At 40.8% G+C, this 23970-nt stretch overlaps 1 protein-coding gene across 1 annotated transcript in view; it reads right to left on the bottom strand.

The window, feature by feature from the left end:
• Positions 1 to 9191: 9191 nt before the first annotated feature.
• Positions 9192 to 23970, bottom strand: part of KCNK13 (potassium two pore domain channel subfamily K member 13) — a 63975-nt gene continuing 49196 nt past the window's right edge. The window contains exon 2 of the mRNA XM_044435808.1: positions 9192 to 13318. Coding sequence (XP_044291743.1) covers positions 12429 to 13318 — 890 coding nt within the window. The 3' untranslated portion in view covers positions 9192 to 12428. The remainder of the gene's footprint in view (positions 13319 to 23970) is intronic.

Below are 23970 nucleotides of genomic sequence, written 5' to 3'. Positions count from 1 at the left end.
TATTTTAAAATGGTATTTTAATTTATTATTGTTGTAAGCCGCCCCGAGGCTTCGGTGAATAGGGCGGCATAAAAATGTTTTAATAATAATAATAATAATAATAATAATAATAATAATAATAATAATACTGCTTTGGATATCTCCACCACTGGCAGATGGTTATCTTTTTGGACAGTTTCCTTTTGGCCCTTATCCTCTTTAGCCTATGGTTTGCAGAAATTTTACTTGCTTAGCAATTGCAGGGCAGGAACAAGTCTTGGTCTCTTGATGTTACTGAACTGCCACTCTTGACCTTTGGCTAGCTACAGCTACTGGGAATTGCAATCCCTCAACAACTTGAGGGCCATATGCTCCCCATCGTAACAGACAGTGAGATATCTAATCTATCAAATTCTGGCAGTTATGAATTAGGATGTCTGGATGCAAAAGAGGTCAGGAGTCTTCCATCTTTAAAAGTTGCATAGAAGAGTGGTTTTCTGCTAATTTCACCCAACTGGAATTCTTCCGATTGTTGTCCTCCATTTGTTTTCCTTTCATGTTTTCCCGTCTTTTATCTTATCTGAATATCAAGATGGAATAGATGCACAATATATTTTGGCTGGTACAACTAGGACCCCTCCATCTGGGAGCCTTTTTAAATGTTATATAAATAGGTACTCATCTCTTAATGTGTCTGACATTTGGTAAGTTTCATTTACTGGAGGAGTAGTAGTACATTATACCAATTAAATGGAAAACACAGAAATTGCTGGCAACTGATGAGCAATGAAAGCAATGGAAAACAAAAATAAATGGGAATCATGAAAATGAATTAGGAATGAATAGGGAAACTGAAAGGAAGATTACAGAATTAATAGGGAAATAAGAGTTTTAATAATGAAAATGAATGAAATAACTACATGATATTTCCACACACACTTTTACATTCTTAGTGTGCAAGACACTGGTGCAATGTTCTTTAGAGTAATACCTAGATGACCCATTTTGGCTACATTGGTTATCTGGGTTTTTACCAGGTATCAAAACATCAGTAAAGTATAAGTTCATATCTCCTAAATTTGTATTAATGCAACATTCTTTTGGTTGACACTTGATCTTGACAGGGTTGAAAAGGGTTTCACTCTAAGTTCCCTTGAGACTATTTTCAGCAAAAAAGCTGAGAGTGTTTTTTCTTCATTTCCCATCTGTTATCACAGGCCTATAACAAACCTGGAGCCTTATTTCAAATGAATAATAACAAAATTAGTTATAAATGTCAGAACTGAAAGTTTCTGCTTCAGATAAATATTTCTACCTTCTTTGCTATTTTCAAACCATTTGCTCTATAGTAACCCCTCATTCAGTTCATTGGACTATGTAGAAGAAATAATTTGAAGACTGAAACCTTGGTTTTCTCTGCAATTGTGAAGAATTTGCATTGTAGACCAACAGTTTACAGGGAAATACATAATCAACTGTATGAAGGGTCAAGGGCACAATAGCAGAGAGCTTTCTGAGAAAACAGAAAAGGCATAGAAGTCTCCTAAATAAATAAATAAAAACATACATTCTTGCCATGAAAAAATGCATCATTAATTCAGTATCTTTTCCACCCGGTTTATAGAGAAAGAGGACTTTTTAATAGGATTCTCCCACATTCAAAATGCAATTTGTAAGTAGATGTGATTTCTCACTTATGCAAATAATGAAATCTAACTTCTGAAACTGTGTGCAGGACATGTTCCATTCCTGGATTGTGATTGTGCATGCAATGCTGAACAGATACTGTGCGTCATCAGCTTTCATAGCACCTGTACAGGTGATTATTGCTGTTATATACTTGTTCAATGAAATACTGTTGTAATACCTATTCATTGGGTGAATGTGTGAAGAGCTGTTGCTGCATGTGAAGAGCATCAGATTGGGTAGAAGACATTCTGATCCCTTGCCCTCCCCTTTCTACCTATATTAGAACTACTATGCATTTTTGGTGTGGTAAGAATAGATGCTAATTTTTGCCCTGTAATGTGGGGCAAGGCCCCCCCTCAAAAAAATCAATACTTTATTTTTCTGCAGAAAATTTTCCATTTCACAATTTCATTAGTAAAAATGAATGTGTGTCAACTGCGAATACAATATTAGGCAATTTTCGCATTTTCAATTAATGTAAGTTATGTAATTGTTTTTCAGGTGAAAGAAATGGAAGATCCAGTGTGATAAAGTGGTTTAGAAAGTCACTGAAGTGCATATATGCCTCAGTGTGAAGCAGAACCAATAGGTATCATCAGCAAAACTGAAGGAGCCTCACCAGCCCCAGTTGAAGAGTGTTGAATGGTTGTCAGCTTACAATGCACAGTTCTTTGGGTTGATAATGTTTATTAGTGTATTAACAGTGTTCAGTACGTTTGTTTGTACATGCTGTTTTTTATTTTTACAAGCTCTCCAATAAAAAAGTTCTACATACTATGCAACATTTAAATCACATTAGTGTGCTTTAATTCCCTTTGGCAAATATTTCAAGTTAAACATTTGTGGTTATTGCAAGACATGGGGAGCACTTTTTAAAGCATTGTTGTTTACTAAATAAATGTAAGTAAACCTGCTAAATTTGATTTCTCTAGGGCAGGCAAGGGCAACTTGTAGCCCTCCAATTGTTTCAGTCTATGGTTCCTATAAGCTCCAGACAGCATAACCCGTGGCAACGGATGATGAGAATTGTCGGTGAAAAACTTTCAAGGGTCATAAGTTGCCCATTTCTGCTGAGGGCATCAGAAAATTTTCTAATACAAATAGAACATTTTCCTGTGCAAATAAGTTTATGTAAAAAGCAACATATGTTTTGCAATAGCCCTATGTAAAGTAACAATTTACATTGGAAATGTTTCAAAATCAAAATCATCTGGAAAACCCATATTACTACTGCAGAAGTTACTACTGCCATAGTGAAAGTGCCTTCAGGGGAACTGAAACAGTGTTCCCTAGCAATGGCGTAAAGGAGCTGTTGTATATTGAGTTACACAATTGGTCCATCTATTCCAGTATTGTTGACACCAACCAGCATAGGCTTTGTAAGGTTTCGGGAAGGATTCTTTCTTCGCTATACCTGGAAATGCAACAGATTGAAACTGGGGTCTTCTGTGCACAAAACATGTTCTCTGCCCTTTTGAGCCTCCCCAACCAGGAGCATCCAGTTATTTTGGAGTACAACTGAGTGGTACTGACAGAAGTTGATTTCCAAAGCATCAGGATTGGGAAGGCTGGAGGACAGGGCTGTGAGTCAGACAGAAAAGGTGCGTCAGTTAAATGACTTTTACTATACGTGGAATGTAACTGGAGTTGGAACAGGCTGATGAGGTTCAGGAAAGGTTATGAAAGATGCTGGAGGCACATCAGCTGATGGGTTGGGGAGGTTGTTCCAAGAAGAGTAAGAAGAGACACAAAGTCAGGAGTGAGAGAAAGAAGGAGTAGCTAAATGGCAGTTAGGATGAGTTGAAGGTCTGGGTTCAGGTTTGAAGGAATCCTAAATGAAGTGGTCTTTCTGAGGGGTGGGCTACATCAGTAGGCCCACTCCTACATGCATAATCTCTAGAAGACTTGTCTAATGTTAGTGGGGGTGGCAGCAGCAGTGCTCTTATCAACACTGGATGACTGGGTTTTGGAGTGACCATTTTAATTCGTCACAATGCTCTGACATAATGTTGGAAATGCAAATACTTTGTTGGAAATGCACATACTGAGGCTTTGTTGGAAATGCAAATACTATAGTAACCCTATTCACTCTTCCCACAATGCCTTGGAGTGATACTATGTTAAAGGCATGAGCAAAATTAAAATAATGGCTCCAACATGCAGTCATCTGGCATAGAAGGAGATGCTGGAATATACTTTTTGAATGGCAGGGCAGGCAGAGAAAGGTCCTGCTGGGGATTTAATAGTGGATTCTAGGCCTGCTGCTGTTAATTACTTGAGGCTATGTCAGTATAAATGTTTAACTTGAGTTGCAAAATCCAGTTGGCCTTTGCACACAATAAGGCAAATTATTCTACTTCATGTTGAAAGCAAGATCTGACATATAAAGCTATTTGCAGTGATGCGAGATAATGATAATTTTTAATAGCTTCTGGATTCAAGGTTACCCAGACCTTCTTGTTTGTTTTATACTGGTGTTTTTACTCATTCTTATATGAAATATTGTGTATTAACTCCCTCAACTTGCAGCGGAACAAGAGGTAAATCTCTACCCTCGTAAAGGATGAAATATACAAGAAACACAAGACTCTGTTAGCTGTATGGAATTAATTGCATATTCCTTTGGATCTTGCCCTGAATTCTTATGGGTAGCATGACAGGGTAGAAGTTTGGAGCATGGCAACAGGGCTTCTGTGTAGTGTCCCACCCCCCGTTATTGAATGCTTTTTCCAGTGAGGTCTGCTTGGTACCAATATTGTTACCTTTTAAGACTTTCCTCTGCTCCCAAGCATTTAATGACATATGTATTTTTCAAAAAAATGTCCTGGTAGTTTATTGTTAATTGCTTTCCATTGTTTCAAACAGTTTTAAATGTTTATGTAAATAGGTTTAGTTTTATATGTTAAAAGCTTCTATTCTATATTTATCATGATGTAAAGTGCCCAGAGAGGTTTGATTACTGTGCAGTAGATGAACATAAGAAATGAATGGGCAGGTAGACACCTCTTATGCTGTGTGGCTAATAGGGCAGGCTAGAAATCCAGTAAATAAATAACTAGACAACCAACCAACCAACCTGTAGAGTTATCTGTAATAAGATTAGAGCTACAGTTGCCTTAAAAACATCACTTCCGTCTTGCATAATTCCAGTCAGCAGTGCTCAGTGGCAGTTGATCTTTTTGGAGATTTAAACGCTGAGAGAATTTTTTCTGCTATTTCCCTAGAACCGTGGTTCAAGTTGGTAAATGATTTCTAAGCATCAAGAGTGTCTATCCGCAGAGTAAATGTAATTGGATTTATTTTTCAGTGTGGCAACATCTGTGAATATTGCATTATTTTATTTTTAAATTCCAGTTTTTTTCTTCTTACAGAACTCAGCTCACAGTAACAAAATCATCTGACCCTTTCCCCTCAGACATGTGGATCTATGCAACGTGGAGATGGCAGTAAGTCCCCAGAGAAGTTATAAACTGGCTGTATTTGAGTGAGTATATTCTGGCCTCAGCAATCATCTATTCTTTTCTATTGACGTGGCAACACTGGGATGTGTCATTGTTCGGTGTTCTTGTCTGTAGGAACTTCTAACATGTTAGATCATTGATCCATTTTGTTCAGTACTCTTTGCAGTGACCAGCAGTTGCTCTCCATGGCTTAAGACAGGAGTCTTTCTCAGCCCTACTTGGAAATGCCAGAGATTGAACCTAAGACCTTCTGCCTACAAAGAATACATTTCACCAGTAAGCTACATCCCTTTCCCTTTGGTGGTACAGAACAAAAGGAACATATCACAGAATTCAGGAGAGATGGGTGGACTCCAGTGTGCTGTATATATTAAGACTTTTGTCCTATTAAAGCTTTTTCAAAGGTTGCCACCAGAAATTCTGTTTGGAGTCCTTGACAACCTTTTTGTTTGATGTGTGAATAACAAACACCTGGCATTTAGACCTAGATGCTCAGTATGAATTTATAATGAAGAAAATTCAACTTGTTCTCCTGTAGAAGTCAAAGAGAACATTTCTAACACCTTCATATTAAGACAAGGGCAGACAGATATAACAGAAAGATTGTCTAACAGTTTCACCTCCATTACATTTTCTCTGCGTATAAATTGTTTAAGCTTTAAAGTGCAACTGCTGAAGGGTACAGATAGACTGCTCCTTTGTACCTTCTATCTTTAAACATTTAGCTTTAAAATATAGTTGCAGAGCAGATAAATTTAAAATTGGAACTCACTGAAATATTTTCTTCAAATTGCTTACAAGAATCTAGAAAATCTAACAAGATTAAAAAAAAAATATTTCAGATATCAAACTCTTCAGGGCCTAAAAGGTAATGCTTCAAATTCTGTGTATAGAATTTCCCTTTAAATGAGCATCTGTACTTATGGAATTAGGCTCTGATGAATGTACCTAAATCTGGTGGGAATCTACCACCTCTTCATGTAAATGTCCAAATTCCACATGCCTGAAAAAAACTGGATTGTTGAATGTGTATATATTTATTACCCTTGCACATTTGAAATGAACAAGTAAACATACTTGGAAAGAGATGCAAATTTCCGCAGCTGTAATTCCAAGACCTGCAAGCATTTCTGTGACATGCTGCAGGGTACTTTTTCGATTCAGTAGACAAGAAAGATGAACAAGCTCCAGGAACCTCCACTTTCTCCTTGAAATGAATTTCCAAATGGAACATAATCTGATGGCCTCAAAGCCAGCATAATTAGCATCTGCCAGTGCACTTTACCACCGTAAAAGCATCACGAGGTGCTATTTGTCATGGCCTGGCCAAGCTTTTGCACACACACCAATTTCAATAAGTTATCCAATACAATTAAAATACTGAAAGGGGAAGTGCAACTGTATCACTTGCGCTATTTTGAGCCATGCAACACATACAAAAGGGAATTCTGTAATGGAATTAGGCAGTGCTTGGTATTCTGATCAGAATTTCCACAAGATACTGTAAGGTCCTTTTTCAACTCAAATCAATAAATTCATTACAGACACGTTATTTTGTCTGAAACTACAATAACAAACTCATGTTTTCATGAAATTTCATTTTTTTGAAAAAAAAAAGAGTAGCAATAAAAGTTATTTCCTAGAAATCATTGGTTGGGGAATTATTGCCTTTACAAAGAGTGTTTTTGCTTGGTTAGTTTCCTTGTTTCACATAAAATATTATACTTCTTGAAACAGGAATCTTGTTTTCCTCCATGTCAGGGAAGACAAAATGTTGATTCAGAACTGTACGGTGTGGTCTTTGCACCAGTTTAAAGAGCAGCATGTCAGGTGTGTGGCATGACTTAGTTTGCTCACACATTTGTATTTGGTAGAATCTGGAGAACTCCCAGGTTTGGAAGATGTGAAACCAACCATCCTTCAAGCAACAGCTAATGTTTCAAAGATGGAAAAAACCAAAATAATAAAATTATTTAGAATGGGGTTCTTTTTATGTCAAAAGAAGTACATATTGGGAGAGAACTTCAGGTATAACCCTGACATGAAGACATGGCTGAAATGACTGAGACAGGTGGGGGGACCACTGTTGCCGTAGGTGGAGTTGTTACCTTTCCCCCCTTTCTTTCAGGAATTCTGGTTCATACTAGAACACCTCTCCCAACTGTCATCTACCTGCACAAGATCTGGGGTCTGTCTCTGATTGCCACCTCTGAGGGAATATTTGTTGGTGACAACAGGAAGGGCCTTTTTAGTGGTGTCCCCCAGTTATTGAAAGAGCTCCCCATTGAGGCCTTCCTGGTGCCAATCTTACTGTCTTTTCAGCACTAGGTTAAGACTGTCCTCTACCACAAGGCATTTAATTAGTTTACTGGGCCTTTGTTAGTTTCTTAAACAGGTCCAAAGAGTTACCTTTTTAAAGTTCTTAGAATTTTACATGTGTTTTAAATTTGATTTTAAATTTTGTATTGCAACATTTTAAACATATTTTATACTGTGGTGTATTTTATACTGAATTTTTAATGTGTTGTAACCCACCCAGAGAGCTTTGGATATTGGGCAGCCTAAGAATTAAATAAATTGTTTTCTTGACTTTGTAAACTTATAAGCTAATATCATAAATGAATTGTTGGAAAGACTATTCACTGAATATTGGATTTATGTAAATTCATTTATGTCCAATTACTGCCATGTAAATACCAGTTTTAATGGCTTCATACAAGAGTAAATGAAGCCAAAATGACTCTGATTTTCTTGCAACGACTGTTCCTTATATCTAATATCTTAGTTCTGCTGTTATCTAATGTAAAATGCTGTTCTCTAGCCATTACTGATCCATCTAATTTCCTGTTTCTGTGTTTCTCTCATCATTAAAGCTGTTCTCATTTAGGTCCCACCTGGTCATAATGATAACTTGGGTAGTTCCATTTTTAAAAATTAGGCGTTTCCATCTTCCCTAATCAAAACCCTGTCATTATCATCACCAAGGGCTGAGAAGTAGATTGGATGCTGATAAAGTTAGACGAATGTTAAAAAGGAACTTGCAAAGCATTCCATGTCAAAGGATGCTTATGATAACTATTTGTAATGCTGTTGCTGGGATCAATCTGCACTGAATTCATTTTTAACCGGTGATTAAATGGCAAAGGGCTCAGCCTGCACTATGGACATGGGCTCTAGCTCTGTTTATTTTGCAGTATCCTGTGCCAAGCAGGGCTGTTACCCGCTTCAGCCTCCCAGGAACAGCCCTTCTTGAGCCATGACTGAAGTACCAAATGAATCTTCTATGAATAGAGCTGCCTCTACCTTAAATTAACTGAGGTTTTCAATCACGTGATCTGGGTGGGCAAGATAATCAAAGTGTTTAATACTCGTGGTAGCTAAAACTCCTGATTTGTAACTTTAATGTGCTTATGCCTGCATTGTAACTTGTAGTTCTTGCGGCAACATCTTCCTAAAAGAGATCTTCTACACCTGTCCAAAAGGACACACTTCACCCATCTTTCTTTTACCCTACCCCTTTTACATGCATAAGGCACAGGATTTTACACCCATGTAATGCCTTCTATGACATTACCACTACATTACCATTAATAATATAGTATTATAATCATCAAATTCCCCCTTCTTCAAGTACCCCTTCCATTTTATTAGGTAAATATTCATATTATTTCGATTCCAGTTAGCATTCCCATCACTCTTCTTTCCACTATCATGTGCAGTCTGCATGCATTCTTTCTGGATGATAAAAACTAGACATGGTATACAAAATGTAGTCTCAGTAGAACCTTGTGCAAAATTTCCAAAATGTCTCAATACCATCTAGAAATATCTTGTCTTAATACTTCCAAGCAACATGTGTAGTAGTCTTGATACAACTGTATCATGTTGGCAGCTTATTATCATCTTTCAGTTAGCTAATACCCTGCATTTTCTTTCCCTGTGGGTTGCTTCAGTGAATGACTCTGTAGCAGATAACAAATGTCTTTTATTGTTTGCTTCCAAATACATGACCTTACATTTTGCAATGTTGAATTTCATTCCATTTGTATCACTTTGGTTTATGAGGTCATAATTTCTCAATCTTTCCAGAAGTTACAGTGCCTTCTAAAGCTGGAGTCATAACTAAGTTCCAACAATACACGCCCCCCCCCCTGCTTTCTGCGGTCGCTAATGAAAATATTTCATAACACAGGCCTTAATGCTGATCCCCAAGGATCTCCAGTTGCTCTTCAATTGAAAGTGTCCTGTTCAGAAAAAAAACTCTTTGTCTTAAAAGAAAAAAAAACCTACTTAGATAATATAATCCCAGGGCTGCTTTCTCCTGTTCTTTCCTCACAGCATGTTATAATTTGGGCTGATTGTAAACAGCAAGTCTGTGTAATTTTTAGTATGAGTTTGCATTTGAGCATATTCATGGTTCCCCTGCTGCCGCCACCTGAATTTACTATCCCTTTTACATATTTTTGGATCTGTGTTTGGATAGGAGCCTCTCCTCAGATTTCTGTTTGTTGAGGATAGTGATAAATATGGATCAAATTTTTATAATGAATCAATCATAGACAAGGGTGCTGGATGGCTTTCAGAGAGCCAGCTTAACTTTATACTTGTGTGTCTGATAGCAGAACTTTGCTTTAGAAGCAAAGTTACATGCATTATCCAGATCTCACCATGGGCAGAACAATGGTTTTATACACACAAACTCACACAGGATCCCACTGCATGCATAATAATATCTTGCACACATGTGCAGAATTCTGGTGCAAGCAGAAAGGCAAATTATCTGAACAGATAGGGAAGAACAGCGCTCTATTGATCTGCCCCCAAATACACAAGGCTTTTACCATGTGGAAGTATGGCACGCAGGTGGTACCTACCTGTGAATCCAGCAGCAAATAGGTTCTCACTTCTAAATTCAAAGGGCTTTTTTACATTTATCATGCCCTCTTCATTTCCTTCTCATGGTTGTTCACAGGTTCCTTAAATTATGTCGTAACTCTCCAGCTCTGCTTCTGGGTCTAATCAGCACTTTGAGGGAGGTTTTTTTAAAGCAGAAAAAAATAGTTCCTTCAGGAATGAAACTGCTTTTGACACCTCTTTATTAGTGCTATGACAGTGTACCATAGTGCCACCTACAGGTTGTGTGTCAAAAAAGCAAGAAAGGAAGTGGGGGTTTTTTGAAAGTACTTGACGTTTAATTCTATGATGAAAACAAATGCAGATACAGAAAAGTTCAATGGGAAATGGTTATTTGGTACTGAACACTGATGTGGTAATTATCTATCTGTATGATTTCCTCTTGGGATTTCTGACTTGGTTCATGCAACTCAGCAAGTCATCATGGGTGATCAGCCATGGTGGATTGTGTGCGTGTGAATCCAGCATGGTTTCTGCAAGGTGGCTTATTTTTCAGGAACAAACTGCCCTGAGAACCCAGGGCTTCTTGATATCCATGGTGGCTTGTTGTGTTGTTTGAATCCAGCAAAGCAATTTTATCAGTGGCAGTTGGAGCTAGCTAGAGAGCTGCACAGCCAGAGAGGTCAAAAACCACATTGCTCCTTCTGATCTTACTTATGTGGCCACCATCCTCCCCCATCCCTTCTCAGCAGGCAGCTGCTTTTACATTCCCACAACTTTCCCCTCTGAGTTACTGCTTTGCCATGACATTTGTGCATATTTCCTGATCTTGCTCACTGCCCCATAACCCTTATCAAGATGTAACAGCTAGTGTGGAAGGAAGCAACCGACTGGCCAAGTGGGGGAAAGCAGCTGGAGCTACTTTGCTACCAGGTGTTCTCAGTTTTGAAAGTGCATATGCTTAGATTAATGTGAAGTAGACTTTTTTTTTTTTTTTTTTAAAGGTGGCTTGCAAGTCAGCCGTGTAATTGCTGAAGTTGAAGAGGAGGATATGGAGATGCTTGGCTAAAAACTGGAGAGCTGGAGTTTTCTTCTAAGTGGGTTGTGCTTACTGTAAAGTAATGTGAAATACTGCACCTTTTCAAAAAAAAAGGTGCTTGCCAGCTAAACAAGGTAAACATTGAGGTGGAAGAGCAGAACATGAAGATGCTTGGCTAAATATTAGAGGCAGGCTTGGGCAACAGAAGACCCGGGGGTGGGGGACCTGCTAAATGGGTTTACTGCATACATCATAGCTGATGAAATCAATTCCATTTGGCAATCTGATGTGGGGATTCCCTCAATAGCCAGTAGCTGTAGGGGATGCACTGCAGGAAGGGTCCAGATGTATGGCGAAAGGCAATGAGGCGTTCCATTGCAAAGTGCCCATGGTGTGTGCTGGAACCAGCAGGAGGGGTGAGGAACAGAAGAAGCCAGAGCAAGCTCAAGAACCCCTTGGGAGTACTTGGCGTTGTCCAGCACACAACCAATAGTGGCTTATTTGCTGGGTGTGAACTTGTTCAGTATGTTCACCTTTTATCCCTTCATTAGGAAATACATAATTTTTAGATGTTTATCTGGAAAACAAGCTGTTGTTTCCCAGTGGCATAAATTATGAGTAAACAAGTATTTGCAACTTTTGAGCATGAGGTGTCCAAGAAAATATTGTAATATTTTAGCTTTTGATTAGAAAGGAGGGAATAATAAAATAAACTGAATGCAAAATTAATTCCAGAGAAGCTCATAGTCTGATTATTATTGATGAATACAGGGCAAACAATGGTTTGTATTGTACCATTTAATGTAAACACTTGCACTGGGTAAGTGGGCTTTTCAGCTCTTCCACCTCAAATCCCCTTTTTCATTATACTAGCATTCTAGGGCTCTTGGACTGAGAAGTGGCCAATAAGGCGAAGGGTAAGGAAACAGGCAAGCAGCCAATGTGGGCAGCTGTGTCAGTGCTGTGGGGAGGGTCAGAACCTAGGACTGGCGTGAGGATTCAAGTTCTGCATAATACCAGCACTTAGTGCCCTTTGCACAAAATCCGATGAGCTGCTCTGATCTGTCAGCACAGCAGCTCATAGGACCAAGGTGCCAATGTAGCCAAGCCATGATTTTTCCCCATTCATTTCCCTGCTTCTAACTCTGCAATTCTATCTCATTTCTACACAATGCAGAAGCTTGTAAGTACAGCTAGACAATGCAATACCACTGGAATCTTCTTTGGCGGGCCCTGAAGAGCAAGAGCAGACAGGTGCTGTAGTGCAAAATGCAACAAGTATTAATTGCCAGCAACAGTTGTGGAAATCCCTTCTAACAGGTATCCTGCTTGGTTAGTTCTGTCTCTGTGATGACTTTTGATCCTTACTCATCCAACACTCCCCGCTGCATTTTCAGTGTGAAGGTTTACCTATCAATACTTGTCTCTGCCAGCCTATTATTCATAATCCCCAAAGCACCCACACCACCAGCAAATCCATTTTGTCTGGGCACAGTGCTCATCTGTCTTGGAAAGCCATTGGCACTGTCAGACAACTGTTTCTGCATGATGGCCAGTGACACTTTGTTAGAGGCTAAGAGGTCTTTCATGGAGATCATCTCGCCAGACATTCTGCGTCCATCTGTGTCACTCTCAATGATGCCATCAGACTCAATCGAAATGTTGCGTTGGTTTCGTGTAGTCCCTGGCACCACAACATTCCTCCATGACCTGAAGAGTTTTCTTTGGCATCTATGGCATGTTGATTCTAGTTTCTTTAATATCCAGTTTATGGATTGTTTGATGACAATAGAGATCACATTAAACAAGGAATAGATGCAACAAACCCCCATGAAAATAAAGATAAAATTGCCAAATCGGTAGAGGGCCTGGCTCTCATAATGGGCATTCTGGCTACTCACCAGGTCACCAAAACCAATAGTACTGAAGGCCACAAAGCAAAAATAAAGAGACTCAAAGTAACTCCACCCTTCCATTGGTGAATACATAGCAGAGGCACAACAGGAAATGGTGACTGATGCTAGGCACAAGATAAGCATGACGTAATACACGGATGGCTTCCATCCTGCTAAGCTGTCCACTTCGGCATTCCCAGTGGCTCGTTGGAAGTCTTGGGGAATTGCTCCATTTCGCCTTAGTTGTCTCTCATGGCAGGACTTCATGACATAGGCTATGACCGTGATTAAGCGTTCCAGGAACAAGTTGAAGAACAAGATGGTCCCTGCACAGCCTATAAGGCCATAAAATATCAGGAAAAGTTTTCCAGTGATAGTAGCTGGTGTGGTCATGCCAAACCCTAGAAGACAAAATAGGATAATGTCACATAAGCTTGACTTTTTAGCAACAAGGTGTTCTAAGGACATGGCATGGAGAAAAAAGAGGAAACATTTCAGTCAGAAAGGAAAGCTGAAAAATAGTTCTATGTCTTTTTTCTTTCTCTTGGTATAATCTTATCTCAGCAGAATATCAGAAAATAACAATCGTTCATATAATGTCAGAGTGTTTCTCAAATATTATCCTGTATTTTGTGCAGTCCTGTAAGTATGGTCATTATAATTATCTCTCCATTGTTGCTGGGTGAGCTGAGGCTGAGAGAGTGGTTTGCACAATGGCAGGTAGCGAGTCTGTGGCTAAGATCAGAATTACACCAGAGGAGCAGCATAGAGGCAGTCCGTGTGTTGCCTATCTTGAGTATCATTAATGTCTCTGGCATTGTGAATGGGTTTATCATCACGCAACAGGTGGGTGATTGTAGGCTTTACAGATCCCCCAAAGGATGAAAATCCCTTTCTACTCCTTTGGAATGTCTCAGCTTTCAGCTCTGTATTGGTTCAAGAGACAGAAAAAGAGAGCTGAGTGTTTGCAGTTAGATTTTGCTGAAACCGCAGCAGAACAGATGGGAAATCTCAGGCAGCCTTCATGTAATGTAGGAGACATCTTGCTTCCTATTTGTGCTACTTCTCAATCTGAACAACAGATATCACATGACAAAGTAATGGCTCAAAAGAGTGGCTCTGTGTTTTGAAACTCTGTCCCCTTGTACATAGGTTCTTTGACAGGTTACTTTTCTTACCAGTTTGCCTTCTGGGAAATCAGCACTTTGTGACAGCTGTGCCAACCATTTCATGAGTGCACCCACAATGTTCTCCAAAGACCAGATATGACTACGGACTCAAGAAGGTCTATTTCATGTTCCTTCCTTGGGGTAGAAGATCCCAGTGGAGACATGCATGGTAGCAATGCAAGTGCGTCTCCATTTTCTTAGGCTAAGAAAACCTGTGCTCCCATTTCATAATATTTATTTATTTAAAGTTTTGATATGCCGTCCCCATTGCTACGCAGCCTCGGGACGGCTCACAACACAACATAATCGGGTTCTTTTCAGAAAGACTCTAGACTAAATGTCTGCATGTGCATACATGCACGCATGATTCCATGCATGTGCTTTTTGTAAAGCTCTGCAGTATTTTGGAGAGGGCACAGTGATGCTTGACAACTGCCTAGTTAAGCTGCTCAATTAAGCAAAGGATGTTTGATAGAACAAACAAATAAACAAAGCATTGCTTCCACTGAACAAAAAACCTCTGCCTCTTTATCTGCATTGTCTGTCAGCACAATGCAATGGAAAGAAAGGAAATTAAGAGTCTGGCAACAACAGCAAAACCCCCATGTGCCTGTCAAAAGCTCCAGTGTGATGAGGTGAAGATAGCCTTTTTTCTCACATACAGAACGTTAGTGCTAATCTCTGCTCCTTTTCAAAGAAAATGGGTTCATTTGCGCCAGTCTACATTTTTATCTCCTGTCCTTAGAGTGGTGTGCTAAGAATGCTCTCCTTTCCTTGTCATTTTCAAACATTCTCTGAACTCAAAATTCCAAGGGTCCAATGAGACACCGTCTGTGATCAGTCTGTGGTGTTCTAAAAGTGGAATACTGAGTGAAATTTTGCAGAAACACTTTAGCATCTCACACGTGACAAATGGCTGCTTTTGCTCACCTTGCATATGGACGTGTGTTGCCATAAACAGGCATGTTGTTCAGTATCACATCTCTGCCTCTCAAGTCCACCATGAAGTGACAGCCATCATATAGGGGCACATACAGGGGGCTCCACATGGCAGCTGTTACTGCCTGCTGATCAGAATAAAGGCAGGAACCTAAGAAGCTGCCCTGCCCAGTCCTGACACAGTTCAGATAACATGCTAAGCCATACTCAAGAGCTGAGTATGGGTTGTTATTGGACTCTAGATTATTGTGTTCTTCGAACCCAGCCATACTAAGAAACCAGGTTTGTTCATCACAAAGAACACAGTGGCAGCGGGCAAGGAAGAAGGCTGGTTGTCAGGAATGGTGCCCGGTGTGCCTGCTCACAGCACCCCTCTTCCAAGGACTGCAGATGCTCCTGATGGGGAACGTTGTCAGAGATCTTCAAGCATTTGCGTACTTCCTCTTGGCTAGGCTTGGCTTGCTTTGCAGGACCAGGCTGAGCACAAGAGGAAGTCTGCAGGTGCTAGAGGGATGGATTCCAAAAAGGATTGTTCCAACCCTGGAAGAAACTTTACAACACTTGTTGCAAAACTAACTGAGAGTCTTGTGGCATCCTAAATCTAAAGGGCCAACAATTTTGTTTTGGCATGGGCTTTTTTATACACTGTCCACTTCATCCAATGGAAGTGAGTTTCTTGATGAGGTTAAAGGATTTCCACTCAGTACAGCTAAACCTGCTGTCTTCAGTTGTAACAACTGCCAAAGGGATAGCTGTGCTGGTCTATAGTGGTAATCACAGCAAAAATGCTGACCCTGTGAGGTATCACCTGCATAGCCAAAGGCATCACACTGAAAACAACATGCAGGCAGAGCTGATCTGATACATAAAAGGTGGCAAATCCTGCCTCTGTAGTTTGCTCCCGTACGTTGCAATCGGCAGCTTAATCAAACCAGTACCAAAAGAAGTCTGCAGACTGACCCAGCTGGAAAGTTTGTGACCCTACTCTTCTGATAAAATTCAGGTATGGCAAAAGGAACTGCAAAATTAAAAGCAACTTTCAGGTGGTACAAGGAGATGAAAGGGCCAAGAAGTGCATACTGGGAGAAGCTACCTCACATTTTGCACTGCTGCCGTTTAGTGTGATAGTGGAAGCAGTGACTATAGCTGGCCCCTTTCTTTTTCCTCTTTGTTTTCGACAGAACTTATTTCCCCCTGTGACAGCAAACATGTTCGCACCATTCAGCTGCAAGGAAGAATCCCAGGTTCTAGAATTCTGAGGGGGAGCAAAAGGTTTCCCTATACGCTTTCTCCACACCACGCATATTTCTGTGCACCTCTGTCATGTCTCCCCTCGCTCACCTGTTTTCTAAACTATGCAATCACAGATGTTACAACCTTTCCTCATGAGAAAGTTGCTCAAGCTCTTTAATCGGGGTATTGTCCTTTTCTGCAACTTCTCCAGTTCTACAATATCCATTATGCAGTATTCTAAGTTGGTTACACCATAGATTCATAAAAGGAGATAGGACATTTCCTTTCTAACTTATGCCTAACATGAAATTTGTCTTTCTCACACCAGCTGCACTTTGCCTTGACATTTTCACTGAGCTCCCTCCCATGATCTATGGAATCTATTTCTTGGTCAGTTGCTGCTAGCTCCCCATCCACTGATATTTGAAGTTGGGATCCCCCCCCCCATGTGTATTACTTTGCATTTGCTTACATTAAGCCTTATTTGCCATTTTGATACCCATTCTCCAAGTCTGACGAGATCCTTTTGCAGCTCTTCATAATCACTTTCTGTTTTAATCACCTTAAATAATTTGATACCGTCAGCAAACTTAGCCACTTCATTGTTCACTCCTAACCATGGCTGCCTTAATGCATGGGCCTGATGGGCACTTGCCCGTGGGCCCCATACTAATCTGTGTATGTTAACCCTTGGAAAATTGGAAAACTTCCAAAATTAACAGTAGTTGTAGTTGCCGTAGGGGCCCCAGTACACCGCTTTGCCTGGGGCCCATAATGCTGTTAAGACGGCCCTGCTCCTAACTCTAGATAATTTATGAATAAATTAAAAAAACTAGTCCCAATACAGATCCCTGTGATACTCCACTGTTTACACCCCTCTATTGAGATAATTTACCATTTATCCCTACTCTTTCTTTTCTGTTCCTTAACAGGTTATTGATCCATGGGTGGACCTCTCCTTTTATTCCATGCCCACTAAGTTTGTTTAGGAGTCTTTGGTGGAGGATTTCATGAAAAACCTTCCAGAAGTTGAGGTGAAAAATATCTATCAAATTTCCCCTGCCCACACTGACACTCTCAGCTAACTCTAAAAAGCTGTTGAGATAGGGCTTACCTTGGCAGAAGTCATGTTGATGCTTTCTTACCAGGACTTCTATATATTTACTAATTTTATATTTAAAGTAGCTTTCAACCACTTATCTAGAACAGATGTTAAGGCCCAGATCTACTTTGGATTCCTTTTGAAAAACAGGTGTTACATGGCCATTCTCCAGTCCTCTGGTACAGAGGCTGATATGTTAACATATTTTTGTTAGAAGAGCAGCAATTTCGTATTTGAATTCTTTAGAACTCTAGGGTGGATATCATTTGGGTCTGGTGATTTTTCACTTTCCATTTGTCATTAAGGTTGAGAACATCATCTTTTGTCAGCATTATTTGCCTCGGTTCCTCATATTCCCTTTCTGAAAACATCAGTCCAAGTACAGGTATCTGCCCTATATCTTTTGCTGGGAGCCCAATGAAAAGAATTAATTTAGCTTCTCTGTAGCCTTTTTATCTGCCTTTGTATTGGTATTCCATTATCATCCAGCAGTTCGATTTGTTTTTTGCTTGTGACATATTTAAAGATTTCACAGAATTGTTGGCCTTGGTGTTGTTAACAATATTCTCCTCAAAATGCTTCTTTGTGGTTTTTATTGGCTGTTTGCATTTCCTTCATGCAAGCCTGTGCTCCCTTTAGTTTTCCTTCATTAGGCATCGTGTCCATTTTCTGAAGGAAGCCTACTTTCTCTCATAGTTCCCTTAATGCCACTCATTAACCATGCTGATGGCCTCTTGGACTTGGTGCTACCTTTCCTAACTTGCCCAAGCATTTCAAAGGGATTTAAGCCTCTTGGCTCCTCCCTCAACTAACTCTGTACCAGTTCTCTTATTTTAGAGAATTTCCTTAAATATGATTGTATTGGACTTCCCTGGTGATTTTCGCCTAAATATATATCGAAACTCATAGCACTGTGATCACTGTTTCCAAATGGCATTTACCTGTCATGGTAAAGTCCTGTGTGACTCCACCTACCATTCACCCCAGGGACATTTCTCTTCTGGTTAGATTAATCGACAGCTTTTCTAGACCCAGTGATTCACAGCTTCAAGAAACAGAAGCTCCCTGTCATGGCTGGAACATGCATTCGTCCAGCTAACTTTAACTCACCCATTCTTGCAATACTTCCACTCTTGGAGACCTCCCTGATTTCATTTTCTATTTCATCATTATCCTAAGCATTCTTGTGTGGAGGATGATAGCATGTTCCTAGAGTTAAATTAGTTTTGGAACCTGGTATTGTCACCCACATTTGAAGTGTGATATTAAAAACCTTTCCCTTTGTAAATTAATCATGCAGATTCAAGCCAATGTACTTCTTTACTTAAAAACCTACTTTTTGTTCAACACCCCTATTATTAGCATGTTGCATTTTCAAAAGGAACACTGAGTTCTTTATAATTCATGCTTTTAAAAACTATGTATCTGTGACTGATCATTTTACATGTTAATGTACCAGATAACTCTCCTAGTCCTGGCTGAAGCCTACAGAGCTGTGTTAGGCAGGAATGGCAAGGTGCCGATCAGAAGGCTGAGGATCAGTACCACGGAGAGCTCCCTGGTGTGGCATCTGAACTGGGCTGGATATAAGAATTGGTAGAAAGCAGCGAGCTTGGGGAGTTGCTGCAACAGTGGTCTGGAGCCTGAGGTTTGTTTCTTTGTTTACTTTCCTATATACAGTATTATGGGCTGCCTCATACCAAAATGTTCTTTGAGTGGCTCACAAAGTAAAGTAACAGATTAAAAATACAGGAGTACTATATATAGATACAGTTAAAGATATATAGAGAGAATACAGCATTAAAACATTGTTGGGTAAAATCACACGTGAGCAGTGAATAAAAATCAGGCAAAACTGAGTTAAAAGCTACAGCAAGTTTTTAAAAGCCTACAGAGATCAAAGATCTAAAAGATCTGGCCCTCTGAATCCTTCCAACTCTACTTTGTGGCAAAGAGTATTCCATAAAGACTTGTTTGAGAGGTGTGTTAAGCACCACTTCCTTGAAAGAAGGCCACCTGTGACTGTGCTTTATTACATAGGTGCATATGGTGACTGCAGCTAAGAAATTAAAAGACGCTTGCTCCTGGGGAGGAAAGCTATGGCAAAACTAGACAGCATACTAAAAAGCAGAGACATCACCCTGCCGACAAAAGTGTGTGTAGACAAGGCTATGGTTTTCCCAGTTGCAATGTATGGCTGTGAAAGCTGGATCATAAGGAAGGCTGAGCGCTGAAGAATTGAGGACTTTGAATTGTGGTGCTGGAGAAGACTCCTGCGAGTCCCTTGGAATGCAAGGCGATCAAACCAGTCAGTCTTAGAGGCAATCAACCCTGACTGCTCCTTAGAAGGCCAGATACTGAAGATGAAACTCAAATACTTTGGCCTGCAGAAATACTAATGAGAAGGAAGGACTCACTGGAGAAGACCCTGATGCTGGGAACAACTGATGGCAAAAGAAGAAGGGGACAGCAGAGAATGAGGTGACTAGATGTAGTCACTGGAGCAGTGGGTGTGGACTTGGGTGGACTCCGAGGGATGGTGGAGGACAGGAAGGCCTGCAGTAATGTTGTCCATGGGGGCATGATGGGTCGGGCACAACTTTGTGACTAAACAATGCAAACATACACTCTAAGTGGGAAGAGTAGCCTTGTGCAATCCCTAGGCCTGGCATGGTGGAGAAGGGGCCTCCTGGGCTCCATGTGGTTCTGGAGATGAACTGATCAAGTCAAAGAAGAAAAAAATCTCCTTCCTAAAGAACAGGGGTGGTTGCCCTAATATGCCCTGCGTTTCCTCCTCTTCTTCTGTGGGAGCATCTAATGGAGTGGCTGTTTTAATGCCTACTGCCTGGTGTTCCACAAATCCAATCCTCTCCATCTCACCAATGGCAGAACCTTACTGTGATGGAGGGGAGTGGGGATGTTGAGGTCCTGGATTGTGGAAGTAACAATAAAAATAGTAATTGTCTTCATTCAACTGATGCTTTATAAAAATTTGGATATTTACTTTACTTTACTATTTGAATTTTTGCTTTGCAAAAATGTGGATATTTGAACAGGAGGTGGTGTGATGTTGTATCTGGTGGTGGGCAAAAGTGACAAATATTGTTTAAAGTGTCTCCTAAGAAACCAGCCAGACATTGGAGGCTTCCATTAAAGATCAAAAGGTACAGAACAGAGTTTGAGTTTTTATTCAGAGATGTGGTTAATATGTGGATTGGTGGATAACAATGGCCACCAGACAGAAAAATCAGTTGACACCAGTTAAATAAGCATTGGACTGGGAAAGCTATAGGGACAATGAAGTAATATTGAGATGCATTAATAATCAACAGATGAAATAAAGTGTCAAAGTGAAGAGAGAAACTCTAATGCTGTAATGACAAACTGGAGCAACTCTATAGTAAAAAGAACTCAACTAAGCAATAGACTAAACTCTGAACAATATGTACAGGGGACACTGAAATTGGAATGCATACTCGTAATACATTCTCCTGTGGCAGATGTTAGTTACTGATAGGCAGAAGGCACTAAAAGACAGGAGTCAGAGTTATTTTTAGCCAAGTGGAAATCAAGTGATTTTTGCAAAACAACCGTGTACTTAAAACCTACAGAAAAGCATTCCTTCAATCCATCAGCTTTACAACTGCTTAAAGAGGGATTCAGAGCTGATGGTTAGTTGCAGAAAAGAAAAGTGTAAAAATTTCAGTGAAGGAGAAAGAAAAGAATGGAATCAGTACATTTAATTCAGTGCTGACCAGCAAAAGAGTAATAGCCAGATTATATAACCACTTTTACACTTCCTTTCTGCCATCTGTAATTAACGACTACTCTCTCCCACTCCCAGCTCAACATTATGAATGGAAAGTATGAGTCAGTTATTTGATCAAACTAATTCAGCTTTTGATTTTGCTACTAATTCAGCTTTTGATTTGGCATGATGCTGTTAATGAAACATTTTCAAAGATGTGCTACATGGAAGGAAAGAGGCCTCTAAAATAATTCCTAAGTTTGGAAATTTTATGCACCACTAGGAAGTGGATCTGGATTTATCTGACCTGATAACAGTGAAGTCTTTAAGATACTTATGTAGCTGTCAGACTTGACACATTGTGCCCCCACCCCGTCTGAGTAAAGGCACACCTGAGTAAATGCGGCTCGGCACTGCTGGATATCACCCTGTATCCTGTATGCTCCCCAGTTTTTTCACTTTCATAATATATATATTTTCTAGGCCCAGGCATTTCAATTTGATATAAAGAATACTTAGTTTGCTCATACAGATTGCTTTCATAGGAAAACGTAATGCCCCATAGAACCTGCGGCAGATCTAAAACCAACAGAACCAATATTGTCAGTAGGAGTTTTCCCCCTCATCATAATAATAATCTATTTAGGGTCTGTTAAATACTAATTGCATTTAATGAGTAAAATACAAGCACCCAGCTGGAGTAATTGAACTGCAATTATATGTGCATTACTATAGTTTTGTCAAACAGCAACATCGTATGACTACAGAGATGTTTGGTTTTGGCGTTTAAATTACTTCCCATTTCCCCCTGCAGATTCAATCAGAAAATACCATTTAACACCATACAGCTTCCTAATCCAACTCCTATTTATCAATTTATCAAATCACACCTATGCTGGCGGCCCTGTCTAGGCTTGTCCCAGAAGCAAAGGAAGGTGGTGGTTAGAGTGTTGGACTTAAACCAGGAAGACTGAGGTTCGAATCCCCACTCAGTTATAAACCTCAGTGGATAAGGTTGAACCAGGTACTATCTCAGTCCAATGTTCTCCACAATATTTGGAGGCATAGCCCTGTTAACCTGTTGCAGCAACAGTCTTGTGGCACCTTAAAGACCAAGGGCAGGATCCAACGATACCCATGTGCTGGTGACCTTGTTGTGCTAGTCCAAGCCAGCGTTTGAACAATACCCATAGTGCTTGCAAGTGCAGATTACCAAACAGACCGGATCAGACTGGACTGGACCAGGCCTGCCCTTGCCTGCCATTCTGCTGCTGCCTTGTCCTTTGCACGCTCCCTCTCGCCGACCCTTGCTGGTGGGAGCAGCTGGGACGGAGCTCACAGGGAGAGTTGTGGCTTACAAAAGAAGAGGTGGTGGTGTGGAGGTGGTGGCAGGACTTCCAGCCCAGGTGCCATCCCAAGGCCTACTTAGAGGCCTACTTAGATCCACTCTTAGGGCTGCTACCAAAGGGCTCTTTCCATTTTATGCTGAGGCTGCATGGGAAGAGGCCCCTCTGCTTGAATTGCTGTTGGTCCCTGATTATCAAGTGATGGTTGGCCTTTGACAGAAACTCTGGCATAACCACATTGTCTTATAACCATGTTACTGGAGGTCCCTGGGAAGCAATTGAGGTGCCCCAATTAAAGTGGTTACAGGTAGGGGTAAGTATGGTGCTGGGAGAGTGGCATGCCAGCAAAGGAGAAGAGTGGGTAGATGTTTGGCTGCTATCCTCTCTTCTGGCCACTCTCTAGACCCACCACTTCCTGGCAGTCTTATCAGCCTGCCCTCAGTCTTGGTAGTGCTGTGAATACCAGGTTGATCCAAAATAAGATCTCACTCATCCACGATCTGGTAGCAGATGAGAGAGTCAACCTGGCTTGCACCACAGAGACCTGACTGAGGGGAAAGGGAGGAGTAGCTCTCTCATAGTTGTGCCCCCTAGATACTCTGTCCAGCACCAACATTGCCTTAAGGGTGGGAAAGGGGAGGTAGTCATGGTCTATAGGAATCTGATCTCCCTCTCGAGGCTCCCTGTTTACTTGAAGATGGTCTTGAGTGTTTCTACCTTGTGCTGGGCTCTCGAGACAGAGTAGGGATTTTGCTGGTGTACTGCCCACCCAGCAGCCCAGCAAGCTCCCTGCCTGAGCTGACAGAGGTGGTCTCATATGTGGTGTTGAGAACCCACAGAATGTTGGTTCTGCGGGACCTCAACTTCCATGCCAGAGCTGCTTTATCTGAAAATACACGAGGAATACAGAGAAGGCCTAGGTGGTTGACAATTACACCCAAGCTTCCTCTTCCCCTACCCAGAGCCTGGGCAGCTCTTTGGTATACGCTGGAGCTGAGGTCAGTGAAACAGGCAGGAAGACAGCTAGAGCACAGATGGAGATAATCTTGTGATTAATCCAACTGAACACAGCTTATAGCTCATTATTGAGCTTACGCCATGCAGTGGAAGGTGGCAAAGAGACCTTATTTTTCTATCTCTATTGCATCCTCTCAGTGTATCCGGTGGAGTGATTTTGAGTGGTTCAGGGGCTTTTACAAACTGGCCTGGTGAAAGAAATGGTGGAACCCTCAGTGGCCCACTGTGAGGAATTTGCACAGCACTTTGAAAGTAAAACTGCTCAGATTCATCATGAGTTGGTTGTTGTTGTTAGTCGCAAAGTCATGTCCGACCCATCGTGACCCCATGGACAACATTCCTCCAGGCCTTCCTGTCCTCCACCATCCCCCAGAGTCCACTTAAGCTCACGCCGACTGCTTCAGTGACTCCATCTAGCCACCTCATCCTCTGCTGTCCCCTTCTTCTTTTGCCATCTATTGTTCCCAGCATTAGGCTCTTCTCCAGGGAGTCCTTCCTA

This window comes from Varanus komodoensis, unplaced genomic scaffold (genome assembly GCF_004798865.1).
Source record: "Varanus komodoensis strain SLA01 unplaced genomic scaffold, ASM479886v1 scaffold3, whole genome shotgun sequence".
In the NCBI taxonomy this organism is placed as follows: Eukaryota; Metazoa; Chordata; class Lepidosauria; order Squamata; family Varanidae; genus Varanus; species Varanus komodoensis.
The sequence above is the reverse complement of the archived record's forward strand: the minus strand, read 5'-3'. Positions and strand labels throughout refer to the sequence as shown.